The sequence below is a fragment of the Thalia democratica genome, chromosome 2 (genome assembly GCF_965202585.1).
Source record: "Thalia democratica chromosome 2, ktThaDemo2.hap1.1, whole genome shotgun sequence".
Classification (NCBI taxonomy): Eukaryota; Metazoa; Chordata; class Thaliacea; order Salpida; family Salpidae; genus Thalia; species Thalia democratica.
In genome coordinates, this window is record NC_139166.1 from 28645174 (window position 1) to 28663594 (window position 18421).

Genomic DNA, 18421 nt, shown 5'->3' on the forward strand with positions numbered 1-18421 from the left:
AATTATATACTTCTTTATGTCAGATTAATGGTTTTAATGTTCTTTAAACTTTTACAGACTCTATAGTCTATATACACTGTTGATTTTTATGAGCAGCGAAACTTCGTAAATTAATAAAGTTTCACCTTACAAAAAAGTTTTTACATCATTAGTTCATATTAACTTTTTAAATTAAATTAATGAAAAATATTTATAAGCGTTTTTTTGATAAATTAAATTTTGAATTTGGTCTAATACTAATCTAATTCAAACATCTTTACAACTTAAAATTACAATCAATTTTTTTGCAAAACGCTTTGTTTTTTTTTCAGCTGACTGAATTATAAAAAAAGAAATGTTTAGTTAGTTTCTAACAATATGAAAAAAAAAGTCCGCTAGAAGTCTTAAACACTTTTTTACTCAAGACGTTGTCTATAATTATTAGGGTGATTATACAAAATTTAAAACTGGAGTTTTCAGCTATATTTGGTAAGTATTACAAAAAAAAGGTGTGCAAATTTTTAGCTGATCTAAAGTAGTTGTCATGCTACTTTTAATTTTTCTAAACAACCCTAATGTAAACTTTATGGGATCCAAAAATTTGACCTTAGATTTTAAGATGAGTTTTGTTTACATATGGAAAATCTCACAAAAACGCATTGTGCAGAATTTAAGATGATTTTAAAAAGAGTTTCACGGAGGCATTTCTGGATTTTAAAACGAAGAAAATTTACGAAATGAAAAAATTAAATTAAATTGAAAAGTACCTCCGTGAAACTTTCTTCAAATCGTCTCAATTGAGTAAAATCTAGATCAATAAAAGTAAATATGTGTTTTGTAAACAAAATTTTTAATCTAAAACATATTTTTTGTATGGTAACTTTATATTAATAGTACTTAAACGTGCATAGTTAGTTACTTAGATTCAACTGACAGATGTATTATTGTTAAGGATAAAGAAATATAACTTTTTCTTGAGTTTCACAAAAGATAGTAAGTAAAAAAAATGAGTTTCAAATTTTTTTTTGACCGTATCTTTATATAAAGTTAATTTTGTTTATAGAACAATTAAATATCCATGAACTTCAGCACCCAGAGGCTTAAAAGTTATAGTTTTGTAAAGTTTTTATGGATGGGTTGTGGTTAATATATGTAACAGAAGTTAAAAGTGTTATTCAGACCGAAATTAAGCTATGGATCATGTTTATTTTAAATCAAATTTAACTTGCAGGTCTTAGTTATACACTGTAAATATTTGAAAATCACGAGCATTAATCTGGCTTCTAGCTTTTTTTTTTTTTTTGCTTCATACAAAAAGTAATAAATTTATAGCTAATAAGAAAAAAATCTCTCAAAATTGCAATAAAATGATAATTAGAGAATTCTCCATATATATTAGTATCTAACGACCCATTTGAATATAGTTCATAGTAGCTAATATCTAAAACAAAAAGCATTTATTAGAGTAAAACCTAAGTTTGAAGTCTAGAAAAAAAACAGCTACAATAACTTATTTCAAGAATATAAAATTTTTTTTGTAAACCTATTATCATAAATCCATTACAAATTTAATCTATAACATAGAACAGGAAAAATGCCAAGAAAACCTTCGAGAAATAAGATCACCGTTTAAAAAATTTGTTATTGTTCAATTTTGACAAAATACTAGTTTTAAGTGTTGTAGCTCAAAAAAAAACAGGAATTTAAGGACTACATAATAAGGTATAAATTATTTTTTATTGGAATCCAGGAAGAATTAAAAAACTACTTTTCTACCCATTACAAAACCCAATTTTTTTTTTTTCAAAAGTTTAATTACAATTGAATTGATATGATGATTTTGGTGTTGAAAATAAATTTAGTCATAACTTAAAAAATTATATTTTTGAAAAAATTTTAAGTACTGATACTATGTGCATTGTCCATACTAACAGATCATTATTAAAATATTAGAGTTACTAAACTCTTTATTGTTTAAAATAAAAGTTCTCGTTTAAAAAATTTTCCGCCACTTATAAATTTACGTTAGACAATATTGTTTTTAATAATAAATGTACTTTAAATTTTACGGTAGAACAGTCAAGCCCTATACTCCACCTAAAAGGGGTCACTCAATCAAATTTTATTAATAATGATAAACGCACGGAAATGGGTATTCAATTAATTAAAGGAAACACTAGAATAAAAAAAGCAAAAAAATATATAATTTTCAAAGGGGCTCTGCTTCAAAAGTCAAGCCCCAACTCGATAAAAATTATTAAGAAATTAAAAGCAAAGGAACGTTTTTTGTATAAAGAAAATTCTAGTTATCTTTAAAGACAAAAGAAGAAAATAATCTCTGAAGTTTCAAATTTTATAAAAAAGTTACAAAAATGGCTTTTGAGCCAAGTTAACACTCGTCTTGTTAAGCGTCTAAAGTTACTACAGAATTTTAAAAGGTCCACTTTCAAATTGAAGTTAACTATAGGTTTCTTGATAAACCAAAACAACCTAAACTTTCCTACTTTAGTCATCATAAGCCAAACTTAAACGTTAAACGAATTTCGATTTTTAATCAGTTATAGAAATTTCTGAATTATATTAATTTTCTTTATTCTAATAAAATTTATGATTAAGATTTTAAATTTTATACAATGACTAATGTTTTGCTTTAAAACTTAAAAAAAAGTTCTACGTACACGTGTTATTAGAAATTTTCAGTTTAGCTCAATGAATTTTTTATGGACTTCAACAAAAATTGAATTTCTTAAAAACTCTTGGTTCAAAACAGTTTTTAGAAAGTTTAATATGTAATTAAGCTTTTATTGCACTTTGTATTAGATTTCATAAAAAAAACCCTAAGAAATATTTCCTACGAAAAGAAACGTTTGAACATTAGAGAAAAGTTATTTTAAAAATATGGTTTTTCAAATGTGATAGATAACCGAAACTAATAATAGTATTATTAATCAAAAGTAACCTAAATTAACATTTTTTAATTACCTACAGATGATGTTTACTTAACATAAATTACTATATCATATAAATTTATTGTTAAACTTTTATTGCGTTACGCCGTTTCACTGCAGAGCAGTTCATCAGACGCTAAAAAAAGCTGAAAACAAAAGTATACAGGCACAGGGCGATGAATTGAAAATAAAAATACACACATATAGAAAAATAAAATTTACATTTAAAATATGAGTTTTAATTAAAATGTAGTTTACAAAAGTTAAATATTAAAGTTAAATTAATTTAAAATGAAATATAGGTAAGTTTAGTTTAAATAACTGTAGGTTTTATATATTTTGATAATTTATTTACTAAGCATTTAATATATTAGGCTTTGGAAAAAATGTAAATATTAAGATTTATAGGGGATTTTTAGAAAACAGAAATGGTCTTTTTACGGGAATGTTGTAACTTTAAAACAAAATCTTTACACAATACAAACATAAATACAATGTAACAATCAAATTAAATAGAATAAAATAAACTAAGTTAATGCGATAAAAAATAAACTAAAAGTATTCCTTAGGGTAATGAGGGCATTGCGTGACTAGTTCATTTCTTTTATTAAGGATTTTTCTTTAGTTAGTATTTGCTATAAACAGTCTTTCAAGGTTACATAGTGAGCACATGAAGTTTGGTTTGAATATGCTTTTTGTCTGTCTGAGAATTTTCCATTCAATAGTAAATTTTTCGCCTTTTTCATATAATTTCCACATGTAGTTGGCGAGTTGTGTACAGTTGGCGGGCTTCTTCTTGTTGGGTTTTGGAAATGATCTCTCTCACTCTATGCTCGTACAATCTATTTTTGAATTCTCTTCGGGTGGATCCAATATATGACATTCTCTCATTTTTCTCAGATGAGACGATTGCTTCGTAGATTGCATTTTCTAATTTACATTTATTCATTACTGGACATTGCACTCTGTTTCTGCAGTTGCATAGCTTCGGTTCTATTAGTGGTTTTTCTAGCAGCTTCTTATTATGTCCACTAATTAATGCTTTTATGTTTGGGGAACAACAGTATGATATCTTGGTGGAACTTATATTGAAGATTTTATGTAGTTCTGTTGATTCTGGGAAGTGCTTGTCAAGCAGTTTTAAAAAGAGGTTTCCGAATTTGGTTTTCACTGATTCGCAGAAAGGTGGGTTGTAAAATATACATTTTCTTTTTCTGTTTTTTGCTTTGTTGATATTAATTGTTGGATTATATTCGAGCTTATGATGGAAGTTGCTTTTGCTTAAAGCGTTTTGGTAGATTTGTTTCGCGTTATCAAATGATACTTTGCTTTTTGTTAGTTTTGAAATTCTATTTTCGATCATTTTTGGGACATTTTTCTTAATTGTTCTAGGATGGTTACAATCTTTGTCAATATAGATGGTCTTTGCGTTTGGCTATACATATGGGCAATATTCATCAGTTAGTAAGTTTAAATGTATGTCCAAGAAGTTGGTGGAGGTTTCACCTGCGCTAATTGTAATGTCGAATCCTATGTCTGCTAGTTTTCTTGTAATTTTGTTTTTTATTTTGCAAATATTACTCTTATTTGTTTGATTGATAACGGCAAGTCCATCATCTCTGTAGAGTCCAATTAACTCAGTGTTTATAATCGTAGACAAATGGTGTAATAGGTATAAACCTACAAGGTCACAGATTTCGGCGCCGTGAAATGAGCCCATAGGTACATCAAAGTTGTCATTGGTGTTGGTTTTTTTCCACATATATTATTATCGTAAAACATTACTGATTTGCATGTGTGCATAATTGTCTCTATCTCAAATTCTGTGAACCTTGAAAAAGAGTTGGAAAAGTTAATTGCATCTATTAGGTGTTTTCTTTTGATATTTGGGTAAAAGTTCTTTATGTCAAGGTTCACGAAGCATTTGTGGTTTTTGTTGTTGATTTTTTCGAACCAATCTATCACTTCGCCAGAGTTTTTCCATTGGCTAAGCATGGATTTTTTTCTTATGGTTGTTATGTGTTTTTGTAGAATGTTTCTTGACAGTTTACCTAAGTGGGTTTTAGATGAATTAATTATTCTACAGTTGATATCGTGTGGAAAGTTCGCTTTATGGTCTTTGACAGAAAGGAATGCTTCATTGATTTCATATTTTGGAACTTTTTTGTTCTTTAAACTCATTTGTTTACTTAGGATCTGTGCTGCTTCGTTGTTAATGGCATTAATGGTATTTTCGTTGTCAAAAGAATATTCGCTAGTTATGCTATTTTTCATTAGCTTCTTGTATTTATTTGCATTCATATAGTATAAGTTTAATGTTTTATCTGAAAAGACTATAACCATTTTCTTATTCAGTAGCTTTTTTATGTCTTTGTTTAGAGTCTTTTGGTACTTTGATCTAAATTTTGAGAACTTGAGGTTTTTGATGATTTCGTATAGGTCGTTTTCAAAGGGTTTGAGTTTGTCTGATTCAGGTGCTAATCTTCGACTGTTGTAAATATTGGCAAATTCATCAGGTGGTTGGGTTGCTTCGTCTCGTTGCTAAATTACTATATCACAAAACAACCCCTTCCAACTGAAAACAAACATTTTTTTTTTAATTCATTATTATATACTTGAAAGTGAAAAAAATTATTTAAAATTATTTCAAACTTATTAGCTAATAGAAGTTTTAAATCAAGATTATTGTAATTTTCGTCGTACATCTTTTAATTGATCGTTTTGAGTATAGATTTTTTTTACATATTGAATTTTTCTTATTTACTATTGTTAAGTAGCTCAAGTTTAACTATATTAATCCAATGCTGCACAATAAACCAAACTGGTAAAGTAAAAAAATAAGTAAAGGATTTTGAAACTATTAAAAAGTATAAGAAACATAGTTTACATATATTGTTAATAAAATAAATGTGTAGATCAGGGGTCGGCAGCCTTTTGTAACTCGCCAATTTTCTTAGAAAAAAATGCTCGTGGGCCGCGTTATTTAGAAAAAAGTCTATGAGGGCCGCAGTTATTTAAAAATAGTTATAATAATTTGTAGGAAAATACTATTTTAAACCATTCATAAAACAAAATAAGCAGTAAAATTGCACCTTTAAAGAGTATTTATTAAACTAAAAGCTGTAAGTCTTTTAAACAAAATCTTTTATTTCTATGTTTTTTAAAAAGTATGTTTTTAGCTAAAGATTACCTCACCGGCCGCATATTTTCGCTTTGAGGGCCACGTTTGGCCCGCGGGCCGCAGTTTGCGTAGATCATTAACAAGCTTTTTTATTTAATCAACTTTATATTATGCTAAATGATTTAGCAGACAAACATTATTATGTAAATTTTATTAATACAAAATAAAACTAGTGATCTTACTAAAACACACATAATTTTTTATAAAATAACAAACAGTTTTTTATTACATTGCTATAAAGTTTATAAAACATGTTAAAAAATCAACCCAAGAAATTCAGATTAAATGAACTGGCTAATAGAAAACATTTTTGATGATCGAGCTATAAACCGACTACTAAAGTTTTTACTTATCTATTTTGTGTTGTACAACAAACAGAAAAAAATTAGTATTAAAATTTTTCATTTATCAATAAAACAATATATAACAAGAAGAAAAATACACTTTAAAAGAGAAACAAAACACAACATAATTTTTACTAAGAATAAGTTATCTAGATAAATAAAATAAGAATGAAACTAAAAATGTATAAAAGGTATTCAAGTTGTAGAATAATTTTTGCTTAGATCAATAACTTAGGATATTTTATTTGTTTTGAATTGTTTGTAACTGTAAATATATACCTATACCTAGAAGTTTAACTATAACAGGATAAACCACATAAGCTAAAAGCAAATAAAATCCACTAAAACTTTTTACTATATAAACACTTATAAAAATGAGTATGTAAAATTTAATTATTTTGTTAAGGTAAAATACTATAGATTTTTTTATTATAAAGCTATAAGAGCAAACATAAAGAAAAAATTATGTGTTTTTTTTTAATATCAATATTTTTTTATCTATACAGTTGACAGTTGTCTTTTCTTTTAAATACAGCTAAACAGTTATTCAGCTAACAAGTACGTAACGTCAAGCATTCAAAACCTAATATATATACTAAAACTTCACTGTGTTCAAATAACCGTTTATTTTTTACAACATCATAAGTGCTAAAACCCACTCGTAACTTTAAAAAAAACAAACAGTTTACTTCCAATATAACTTTGTGGCTTTATAAATACTTCGGAAACGTTAAAGTGACAAACTTATTGCTAGCTTATCATAAACCTCACAAGCTTTGCTTTAATACCCGATTACGAACAGCTTGCTTTTGTGCACAACTAAACTGTGAAAACGTCGTATGATTCCACAGAGCTTAAACGAGTAACCGCATTAGTACACCCTCCAGATACTACAACTTTTTCATCAAAAACTACGGTGGCAGAGTCTATTCTCCTATCCTTTATCTTGGCAATTTTTTTTCAGTTGGAGGTGTTCGCATCGAACCGCAAGCAAACTTTAGTAGGCCTTATGTCTCCGTGGTTTCAAAAAATTATACCTCAAAGTATAGACACTTTAACAACAAAGGCAGCAGTAGAAAAAAGACTACGGTTGTCGAACATAAAACCTTTTTTTTCTAGTGTCGGTGGAAAGTGAGTATTTTTCCACAGTAGCGGACAAACACCTATCAACACCATAACCACCAAACGCATAAACTTCACCTTTTAAATTAGCTACTTTGATTTTTATTCTCTCTTTTGTCCTGCGAGGTAGACTGTTTGTACTTTTCAAATTATTGACGCTAAGCTGATGTACTTCTCTGATAATTATATCATGTTATTACCCCGCAAATCAGCTTTGAAAACGCGTCCTGGTTACAATATCTACTTTTGCTACGTAAATCAGAAACAATTAATAAATAAATCTCGAGTTTTACAACTACTACTTAACTAAATCCTTTTTAGACTCGCTTTAAAATTATAACTTTTTTTGTTTTAGATTCAAATTTTAGCCAATAATCTATGTCTACTATCACTGTCTTCTAATCTAGGTGACTTAAAAAATTTCAGACTTTTTTATACTAGTAAGTGTATTGAGTAAAACATTTAAAAGAAACTTTAAATATAGTTCAATGACTAAGAAAATTATAATTCATAATTTAGTACTTTTTTTAATGAAAATTACTTACATTAAAATAAACAAAACTTTTAAGGATTGAGTAGATAATTACAACATTTTAGAATATGTTTTATTAAAAGCTTGCATAAAAAGTACTTAACTACTAAAACAAAACTTTTCCCCCCTGCTTAGAGAGCCTAGGCCCTAGACCAGGGTTTCCCAAACTTTTTTTAATAAGGCCCACTTTAAAATTTAAAAAAAACTATCAACCCCTCAGACAAGATTTCTCTAAATAAAAAAACCTTTTCTTACACCTAAGAACTTTTTTTTTGCTCTTCACCATTAACTCCAGAATATCTAGTGTAAATTTCAAATCATGGCTTCATGGCTCCCCTGCGGCCCTTTTACTACTCATGACCCCTCTTTGCCCCATTTGCTTCTTAGGCTTTCTAAATTTCTGTAATGTTAGGTGAGTAGAGAATAACTTTTGGATTAAACTTTAAAACTAAAAGTATTTAGCTATAAACAGACCAGTTAAACTAGGGGTGGGCAACGTACGACCCGCGGGCCGGATCAGGCCCGTAGAGTGAAAATGACCGGCCCCCAAACCTTTTTCAAATTTAAATGGAATACGGCCTGCGGACAAAATTGATCCGGCCCGCGAGTAGATGATCCGGCCTGCTAAGCATTTTCAAAATTTGTGAGAAATCCGGCCAGCCAATGTAAAATTTACAAAATTTGTACAAAACCTTTTTAGAATTATTTTCATAAAACAAAAATGTTAGACTTTGACTCTGGAAATGTTTGTAAAACTGGGTTTTTATTTTTTTGGTGATAAAAACACTCTTTTGTTAAAGTATCTTTTTCTGTTTCGAATCAGTTGAAGTTATCTTTTCTCAAATTATCCAAAAACAGTTGTTTGCTGAACTAATTTTGATGATCTTACCTAATCATAAAGACTTTCATAAAAAATGGACGTGTTAAAAATTGCTGTCTTTCCCAGATGTGTAGATAGTTGTTTTTATACTTATTTAGAAAAATAAAAAAATCTTTTTAAGCATTAAGAATTATTTTAAGTCAAACTGCTCAACATTAAATTTTAGTAAAATATTTCAAGTTAAGACTACAATTTGCACTCTTTTCTGCTATTGATTTTTTTATTTATGTCTTTTTGATTAATTATATGGTTAAGTTTAGTAGTAACCAATTGATGACATTAGTTTCTATTGATAATGAGTTTGGTCGTCGTTTTGCAGACTTTAAACAACTAATAGAAGAATTTCATATTTTGTTATCATAGTCGACGTTTGACACCGAAAATGCACCTAGTAATATACATTTAGAACTATTAAACTTTAATGTGACAGTACACTAAAAGAAAACTTCTAAATTTAAAAATTTGACAGATTTTATGCTCTACTTAACAAGTTAAAGTTTGTTAATTTAAAAAAGATGGCAATGAAGTTACTTGTTTTGTTCGGGTCTACATATATTTGCGAACAAACACTCTCAACCATGTATATAAAGAAAAGTAAACTGCGTTTAAACCTTACTGATAAAAATCTGCAGTCATTACTGAGAATATCTACTTCGAATATAGTTCCAGATTTTAAACAACTTGTTAAAAACTTTGATGATCCACAAATTTTTTATTGACTTCTTTTTAGTGTAATTATTCTTGCTAAAATCTTTAATCTTTACATTTAAAATATAATATGAAAGTTTTATATGTAATTTTTTCGTTTAGTAATATTTTCATTAGTGAAATTGATCTTAATCTAAAAGTCTATCAAATTAATATGGTTATCATGTTTAAATATAAACTAATCTCTGTTTTATTTTAGTATTTCGTTATTTTTCGTTAGTACTTTTATAAAAGTATTTTAGATGAATTTTTTGATAATATAGTGTTTAAAGTAAAGAACTTAAAGTTTCATAAGTATAACATTACTGTTTGATATTTTGAAAGTAAAAATATTAAAATTTTTGGCCAAATTAATTTTTATCTAGGTTTAACTGTTTTTTAAATATGTTGATATGAAATTTTAAATCAAACATATAATTTTAGTTGATTATAGTAGAATTTAAGTATTATTGAACGAGCCAAAGTTTGTCAACTTTAAAATATAACCATGAAACTAGTTATTTTGTTCGAGATATCATACATTTGAAAACAAACATTTCCGACCATAAACATCAAAAAGGATAACCTAATTTCAAACCTAATCGGTATTCCAGTGCACTTGAAGATTTTCCCAAACCGTCATGCAATTAGATTTAAACAACTGTAATATATGATTAACCTTAAGTTTTTCATCAAGATGTTTTAATTTTTTTATTCGCTTTTTATGGTAAAACTGTTTATTATATCAGAATTATTTGTTGTTTTGTTATTTTATACGTGCAAAAAAATGTAATGAATCTTTATTAGTTTGTTTAAATTAAAAGGTAGTAGTTTAATAGTGTAATGTTAATTAACTTCTGAATGATATTATTAATAAAAACTCTAGCCAAGGATTGCCAAAGTTGAATAGTTTCGAATAGTTAACAGTTTTTAAAGTTTTAGCTTGAAATATTAGGCTCGAGTAACTTTTAATAAGTAAATTATTGTTTTTATAAGACTAACTAGTATTAATTTGGTCCAGAGTTATAATAAATATAGAGTTATGGTAACTTAATAAAATTAAAATAAAATTTCATACTTAAAAACCTTGGTAATTAATAAATTGGTTAAAATTTCTGAAAAACCCGATCAATTAGCATCCAGCCGAATCATAATATTTTTCAAATTAGCTTCCATTCGGATCCGGATCTTTGTCTAAAATTAGTATTTAACCGGGTCAGGATACTATTTTGAAATTAGGATCCGGATCTTTAAAAGGATCCAGCTGAATCCGGTAGATCACTAACTCGAAATGCTCCGGCCCGCTTAGGACTAATTTTTTTTGGATCCAGCCCTTTAACTATTTACGTTGCCCACCCCTAAGTTAAATTAACAAAATTTGAAAACTAATTATAAATAGTTTACTGATTTATAGTATTATAGTATTTTAAAGTATTTTCAGAAAAAAACGAACATAAATTTTATTAAGATAAATTCCATTTTAATGAAATTGATTAAATGATACCATTTTTACTTTGTCCTTAAGTAGTTAAAACATGGTCAGATTTTAGTAAACTATGAGAATTAAACTTAAAACTTTAATATTTTAAAAGTATTAATCTAAAAATTTTATGATAAAAGTTATGCGGGATTTTTATTTAACATAACCTCGTTCTAAATAGATATTTATATATATATAAAATTTCGCTTCACATAAATTAATTTTATACAAGTAAATAAATGTAGTTTAACTTTAATATTTATTTAATTTGAAGCAAAGTTATAATAACAAATTCTCAATATAATAAATATCATAGTTCGTACACTAATAATACCACATTTAAATGATTTTTTTTGCAAATTACTCAAGAGTTTAATTTACAAACAAGCTCTAAAAGTCTAAACAAACTATTTTTTTTCTTAAATCAATATAAAAAAATTAAAAGTAGTTTAAGTTTAAGCTATTACCAACTAGTTCACATCACAGAAATAATTTCATCTTGATACATTTATTTAATGTTTATGTTTCTTATACCATTTAGTTGCTTATACTAAACATTAAAAACTTACTAAAGAGTAAAGAGCACAAACAAATTAACTAGAATATGTAAAATTTTTGATTATAAAGTTTTTCATCGAATTTTTTAATCCTTTTTTTCTTCTTTTAAAAGATAACTGACTCAATGACCGAAAGGTCATACACCAAATCCTTTAACCAAAATTGTTGAGCGTTGATTTTTTAACGTGTTCAATAAACTAAAAGTACTTAGTATTAGTGTTAAATTGTAGTATAAAACTTGGAGCGTAATTGTAAGTTTTTTATCAAAAAAACTTTTTTTTATAATTTAAAAAAGAATGTTTTTTCCTGAAAACCAGTTTGTGGACAATAGATCTAGACTTTGAGGGCCGCAGTTTGCCGATCCCTAAGCTAGATTTACGAATTATTTAAATTCTGGCAATTTTGTTATAAAATGCGACTTAAAAGTTTTATACAAGCAAGTTAAGTTTTATTAAATGGTTTATTAAAAATTATAATGATGCTTAACATTCTCTTTCAACAGTACATGTAATTTGAATTTAGACACATTAAAAACTTTCATTATTTGTAATTAACTTCAAACTCCTATATTCAAATCAATTTTCGAAAATTTTCAAAATTGAAAAAAATTAAACAAAGAATATTGATTTGTAATTTTTTTTGGATGCATACACATTTTAAAAAAATTACATAGTAAGTACCAGGGGCGTCGCGTGGGGTGTTGTACTGCCGCAATTGCACCACCTTAAAGTTTTGTGAGAAAAAATTAAGTATCTATTATGTTTTATTTGTTTTTTAGAATAAATTCTCTTATAAAACTTTAATTTAGACAACGAGCATTTTGATCACTACACTGCCGCAAACTCTTAGCTGCCTGCCGCAAATGAACTCAAAAAAGCAAAATTTCTTCAAGAACTACCGCAAAATCAATATCTTGCGGTAAGTAAGCTAAGATAAAAATTCCCCTAACAGTACACGCTTAATTATCATTTCACAAGCTATTGTAAACAAAAAATAAAAACAAAGCTAAGCAGAGCAGAGGCAACTCGAGCACCGGCAACTTGAGCACGGACAACTCGGCATTTTTTTTATTTTCTGCACCACCTAAGAAAATACCACGCAACCCCACTGGTAAATACTATACATATGCTGTAAAATATGCGAATTTCGTTTAAATTTTCTTTTTACAACTCTAACAACTTAGTTGTCTTTTTTATGTTAGCTATTTGAAATACCAGTAATCAATACTACGACATTCTCATAATTATTTTATTTAAAAGTCAAGAAAAAAGACAAAAAGTGTTGCAATTATGACGTTATTTGTCAGCGAAATATGAAAAAAGCTTTTGAAATTACTTGACTTGAAATTATTTTTTAAAAACGATTAAATGAGAATGCCTTGTTTATCCTTATCCTTGTTTATGACGTTAAACTGTTCTGGTGTATGACCCGATAACCGAAAGGTTTTTTCGTGCACCAGGTCCTTGGACCAAACTTATTGAGCGTTTTTTATCGTTCAATAAATAATAATATATAACATTTCTCTGTAAATATTTTTAAATATAACTGTTTTAATTTAATATTGTGTTCGTTTTGTTTTATTAATGCCTTAAATAGATGTTCATTAACTCGTTCTAAACTCAAAAAAAATGAACAGTTAATGTTATCTAAAATAAATACAAGCTGTCAATCAAATTGGATAAAAAGTTATTGTTGTTCGATTTAAAGCTTCGACATCAACATTTTACAGTATTTTTAACTTTCAATCAGAGTCTTCAATTTCAGGCCCACCCTGTTGAACAGCAGGCAGATTCGCTGAAGTTCCGGCAACAGATTCAGTTTTCTCCAAAATCGGCATCAGATCTGTTTCAACTTCAACCTGCATTTTTCTAATGTCTTCCGATTCGGCTTGCAAGTTATTTCTCATCCAATCACGAGCGGTTTCGATACACTTTTTCAGCTTTAACTCATCTTGCTCGCTTAAAGTGCTTTTCTTGTTTATCGAAAATTGTTCTGCTTTGCTCAAGAACCTTTCAAAAAACAGTTTTGCTGTTTCTTTGTCAGCTTCTTTTTGTTCATCTGTTTTGTACATATTAGCTTCTTCAATCATCCGAACAACCTCTTCTTCGTTTAACCGTCCCTGAGTAATTTGTATTAAAACCACAGCGCTAATATATTTAATAACGTATACAATTCACATAAAAATATAAAGTTTTTTGGTGTCTTTATAATAAAAGCAAAAAAGACTACAACTGATTTGTAGGTACATTTCAACATTTTTTACTTATTTTGCTTATACTATTTTACAAATGTTGTCATAATTAATACTTAATATTTCCGACCGTTTATTCATCAAAACAAAAATAAAACTTCACATAAGACTGCCTTCAACGGGTTTGATTTCGTCTTACAAATTTTTTCTTTAGTTTTACTAAACACAATAAAAAATAAAATAAATAAATTATAATAAAATATTGCAGCAGAATAGAAACAATTTCACCTTGTCGTTGTTGATTGTGATGTTGTTGATGACGCCGCTGTTAGTTTCCACCGCGCTCACCTGCAATATTCCGCTCCCGTCAACGTCGAACGTTACGTCTACCTTCGGTTCTCCTTGCGGGAGTTTGGGCAAGTTTAAAAGCTCGAACTTGCCCAGCAAGTGGTTGTCTTCGGTCATTGATCTTTCGCCTTCGTACACCTGAAAGTTGTGTGGTTCTTTTTTTTCTATTAACACCGTTGTGTAGTAAAATACCGCAACTTGTAACTTTAAATTCTAAAACTAATGGCACATGTTAGATTTAGTACAGTTTTAATTTTACTTACTAATAAGTTTTCTTAAAACATTCTGTAAAAGACATTTATTCATCCAGATTAAAAAAATCTAATCTATATAGAAACTTATCGCTTTTTTTTGTCAAGCCTTTACCTGTATCATGACACTTTCCTGGTTATCCTGATAAGTCGTGAACCTTTTCGTCTCCTTAGTCGGCACTTTGGTGTTTCTGGATATCAGGACAGCCATGTATCCTCCCGCGGTCTCAATACCCAACGACAGTGGAGTCACGTCCAGCAGCAACACGTTTTCAACCACGTCCGATTTCACTCCGGTTAAAACGGCCGCTTGGACAGCCGCTCCGTAAGCCACGGCCTCGTCGGGGTTAATGTCCGTGTGCAACTGCTTGCCTCCAAAATAGTCGCTTAGCAACGATCGAACCTTGGGTATTCTGGTCGACCCGCCGACCATGATGACTTCGTCCACTTGGTCCTTAGTAACTTTGGCGTTTTTCAGGGCCACAGTGACCGGATCTAAAGTCTGCCTGAATAGATCGGAACAAACATCTTCGAACTGGGCCCTGGTCACAGCCTCGTGAAAATCTTTTCCGTCAAACAGCGCGTCGATGACGATCGTCGTTTCCTCGGCAACGGACAAAACTCTTTTGGCTTTTTCCGTTTCCACCTTCAGCCTCTTCAGCGCCCTCTTGTTCGCCCGCATGTCCTTTTTGTGCTTCTTTTTGAAGGCGAGCGACAGAAAGTCGACCATCCGGTTGTCAAAGTCTTCCCCGCCCAAATGGGTGTTCCCCGATGTGGCAAGAACTTCAAAGACGCCGCCGTCCATCGCCAGAACGCTGACGTCGAAAGTGCCGCCGCCGAGATCGAACACCAGAACGCGACGTTCCTCCTCCGAGTTCATCTTGTCGAGCCCGTAGGCGATGGCCGCCGCCGTCGGCTCGTTCACGATCCTGAGGACGTTGAGGCCGGCGATTACTCCCGCGTCCTTCGTCGCCTGCCGTTGCGAGTCGTTGAACCTGGCCGGTATCGTCACCACCGCGTCGGTCACCGGCCTCCCGAGGTGCCTCTCGGCCGTCTCCTTCAGCTTGTACAGCACCATGGCGCTTACCTCCTCCGGGTGGAACGTCCTCGTCTGCCCGCGGAACTCCACTTCGATTTTGGGCTTTGAGTTCTCGTCGACGACTCTGAACGGCCAGTGCCTCGCGTCGTCCTGAGCAGTAACCTCTCCGTAGCTCCTTCCGATGAGCCGCTTGACGTCGAAGATCGTGTTGGTCGGGTTCGATGTGACCTGGTCCTTTGCCGCGTCGCCGACGACCCGCTCGCCTGACGCGGTGAAAGCCACGTAGCTCGGAGTGATCCTGTTGCCGTTCTCGTTAGGAATTATTTCTACTCGATTGTTGGTGAAAACCGCCACGCATGAGTAGGTCGTGCCGAGATCAACGCCGATCGCAAGATTATTCGACATTTTTGTATATACAACATCGATACAAATTAAAACGAACAAGGAACAACTCTAACAAAAAACTAATTTACATTTTTTTCATTAATTGTAAGTTAAAAGCGAAATTAGCATAAGCGTAGTTACCAAACTTCGTAACTACATGAATACAAAACGAAACAAACAACTTAAGTAACAACCACTTTATAAAGAATTACTTTTTAAACAATAAGTTTTATCATTCATTTAGATATTTTTATTATTCTAGCTCATTTGTAATCGATCAAACACTCATAAACAAGAAAACCTAGTAAATGTTTTTATTTACCGTAAGTAATAAACTTCACCAACACATCAATCTTTTTTGTTTTTGTAAGTACCGTGTAAGTTTTAAAAAGCTCATTTTGTGTTAAGATAGTATGTACTGAATTTTACTTACTTTATAATGATGATTACTCAATTTAGTTTTTAAGTTTTAAAACACGTTATTAAAAAGTATTGACGTTCGAATTACATAAATACTTTATACTTAATTCATCTATATAGAGTTTCAATGGTTTACTGTAAGTTAAAGCTGAAACCTATTTAAGTTGTATCTTATTTCAAAAAACAAGTTATTCACATAGAACCACGTTAGATAAATTTCAATTGCAATTTTTTTGTATTGGAGCTTTAAGTGTTAAGGTACTATAGTAAAAAGAACAAAACGATAGATTAACAAAGAACATCAATTTTATAATGTAGAGGTTAAACTTATGTAATAATTTATTGCTTTTTGTTAATTTTACAGCGATTCAATCCAAAAAATACTACTTTAAACAAAATAACATAAACAAATAAATTTCAAAGTCTTTTTTACGGTTCATTCAAATATTTTTTATATTTGTAGTACATAAAAAGTAAAGGGCTTTAAATTAAAATAAAGTACTAAAAAGAAAGTGTAAAAGTGTCCTATTAAGCTATTAATGCATAATGATTTTAAGTGAAAGAATAGAATTTTGTGTTAGAGATCATCGTTAAATTATTAAATAGTTGTTTACTATTAAAAACGGTTTTCAAAAACTTTATTTTCAGATAAGCAGATATTTTCATCAATTTTCATCGCAGTAGGAAGGAACACAGAATAGTGTTATTTTTAACGAACTGTTTTGTGGTAGTAAAATTACATGTTATTTTTTACTACGATAATTATATAAATAAAAATGTGCAAATTAAATATTTTGTTTGTATATTATTGTAAATGAATTATTTAATTTACACATCTTTATTTAAGTAAGATCTTCACATATCAGTAAAATGAGCAATTTTTTTTAGTTAGAATAAATAACTACATTACTACGATAATTATAAAATATGAAGATGATAATTGGTAATATTGGAATATATTTATAATATGTTATTTAAAGCTATTTTTTTTGTAACAAAAACAATAAATTAAATAAGCAATAATAATGACTTTAAATTTATATCTACAATAAGTTGTTGTAATAAAATAAAATTGCATTAAAACTTGTTTATAATAAATGAGTCTTTTGTAAGAATTTTACAACGTTTTAACATTAAGTTTCTTTACCATTTTTTAACAGAAGATAGTTTCTGTATTTTTGAAGAAAATAGCTTAAATATTTCGGATATTATTTGCTTTTTTATCACTTAAGATTCGCTTGGTAAAAGTTTAAAAAACTAATGATACATAATGCAGTTTAAATGTAACATCATAATTTTTAAACTTTCTTTAACAAATAGATTTTCAAGCATAAGTCTACTTTAACACTATTTTAGCTTGTAAGATTTATTGAAAAGGAATATAAATGATTAGTCCGGGGGTTTCCAACCTTCGACCAACTATTTATTTTAATTCAACCCAATATCAATTTTAAAAAGTTATCAAGACCGTCATTTATCATCAAACTATATGATATATTATTTGACTATTTAATTATTTTTTTTATTTTCTTAATCTACAACCCATAAAAAAAGCTATATCAAGTTTTATTTAAAAATATTCTATATTCAGACTTTATTAAGTGTGGTTTTAGTAGCCCAGTTTCACTTTTATTTTTGTAATGCAGCTTTTTTAATAAAGTATTAGTGGAAATTTATGTGCTAAATAATTAAGCTATATTAGGTTATATTAGGTTGATAAATATTCTTTTGGTATAAAATTCGCTTTAACATGTATGTTATAAACAAAAACCAAAAAAAAATTGGAATTGCAGTATAGTGAAATTACTTAAGGTAAAAATCGTTATCAATGTAAGGACCAAAAATTAAGTTAATAACTATGATTAACAGCATAAAATATTTTATTTTAATTGGAAAACTACAAACCTACACGTTTAAAATTACTGCATTTAAACAAAAGTTAATATAAGTAGAATTTAAAATTTAAAATCACAGTACTAGGTTCCAGGGACGAAGCGTGGGGAGAAATCTCAGTGAGCAGTTGTTCCTCCAAGACAAAAAATAACATATCTTATCGTTTAAGCTTTTACTTCCCTGC

General features: G+C 29.2%; 1 protein-coding gene across 1 annotated transcript; it reads right to left on the reverse strand.

Annotated features, from left to right (window-relative positions):
• Positions 1–13452: 13452 nt before the first annotated feature.
• Positions 13453–15945, reverse strand: LOC145828514 (heat shock cognate 71 kDa protein-like). Its single transcript, XM_082936268.1, has 3 exons — positions 14617–15945; positions 14191–14388; positions 13453–13830 (listed from the first exon to the last, which is right to left on the reverse strand). Exons 1-3 carry the CDS (start codon positions 15943–15945, stop codon positions 13453–13455), a joined length of 1905 nt encoding a protein of 634 aa, XP_082792394.1.
• Positions 15946–18421: the final 2476 nt, after the last annotated feature.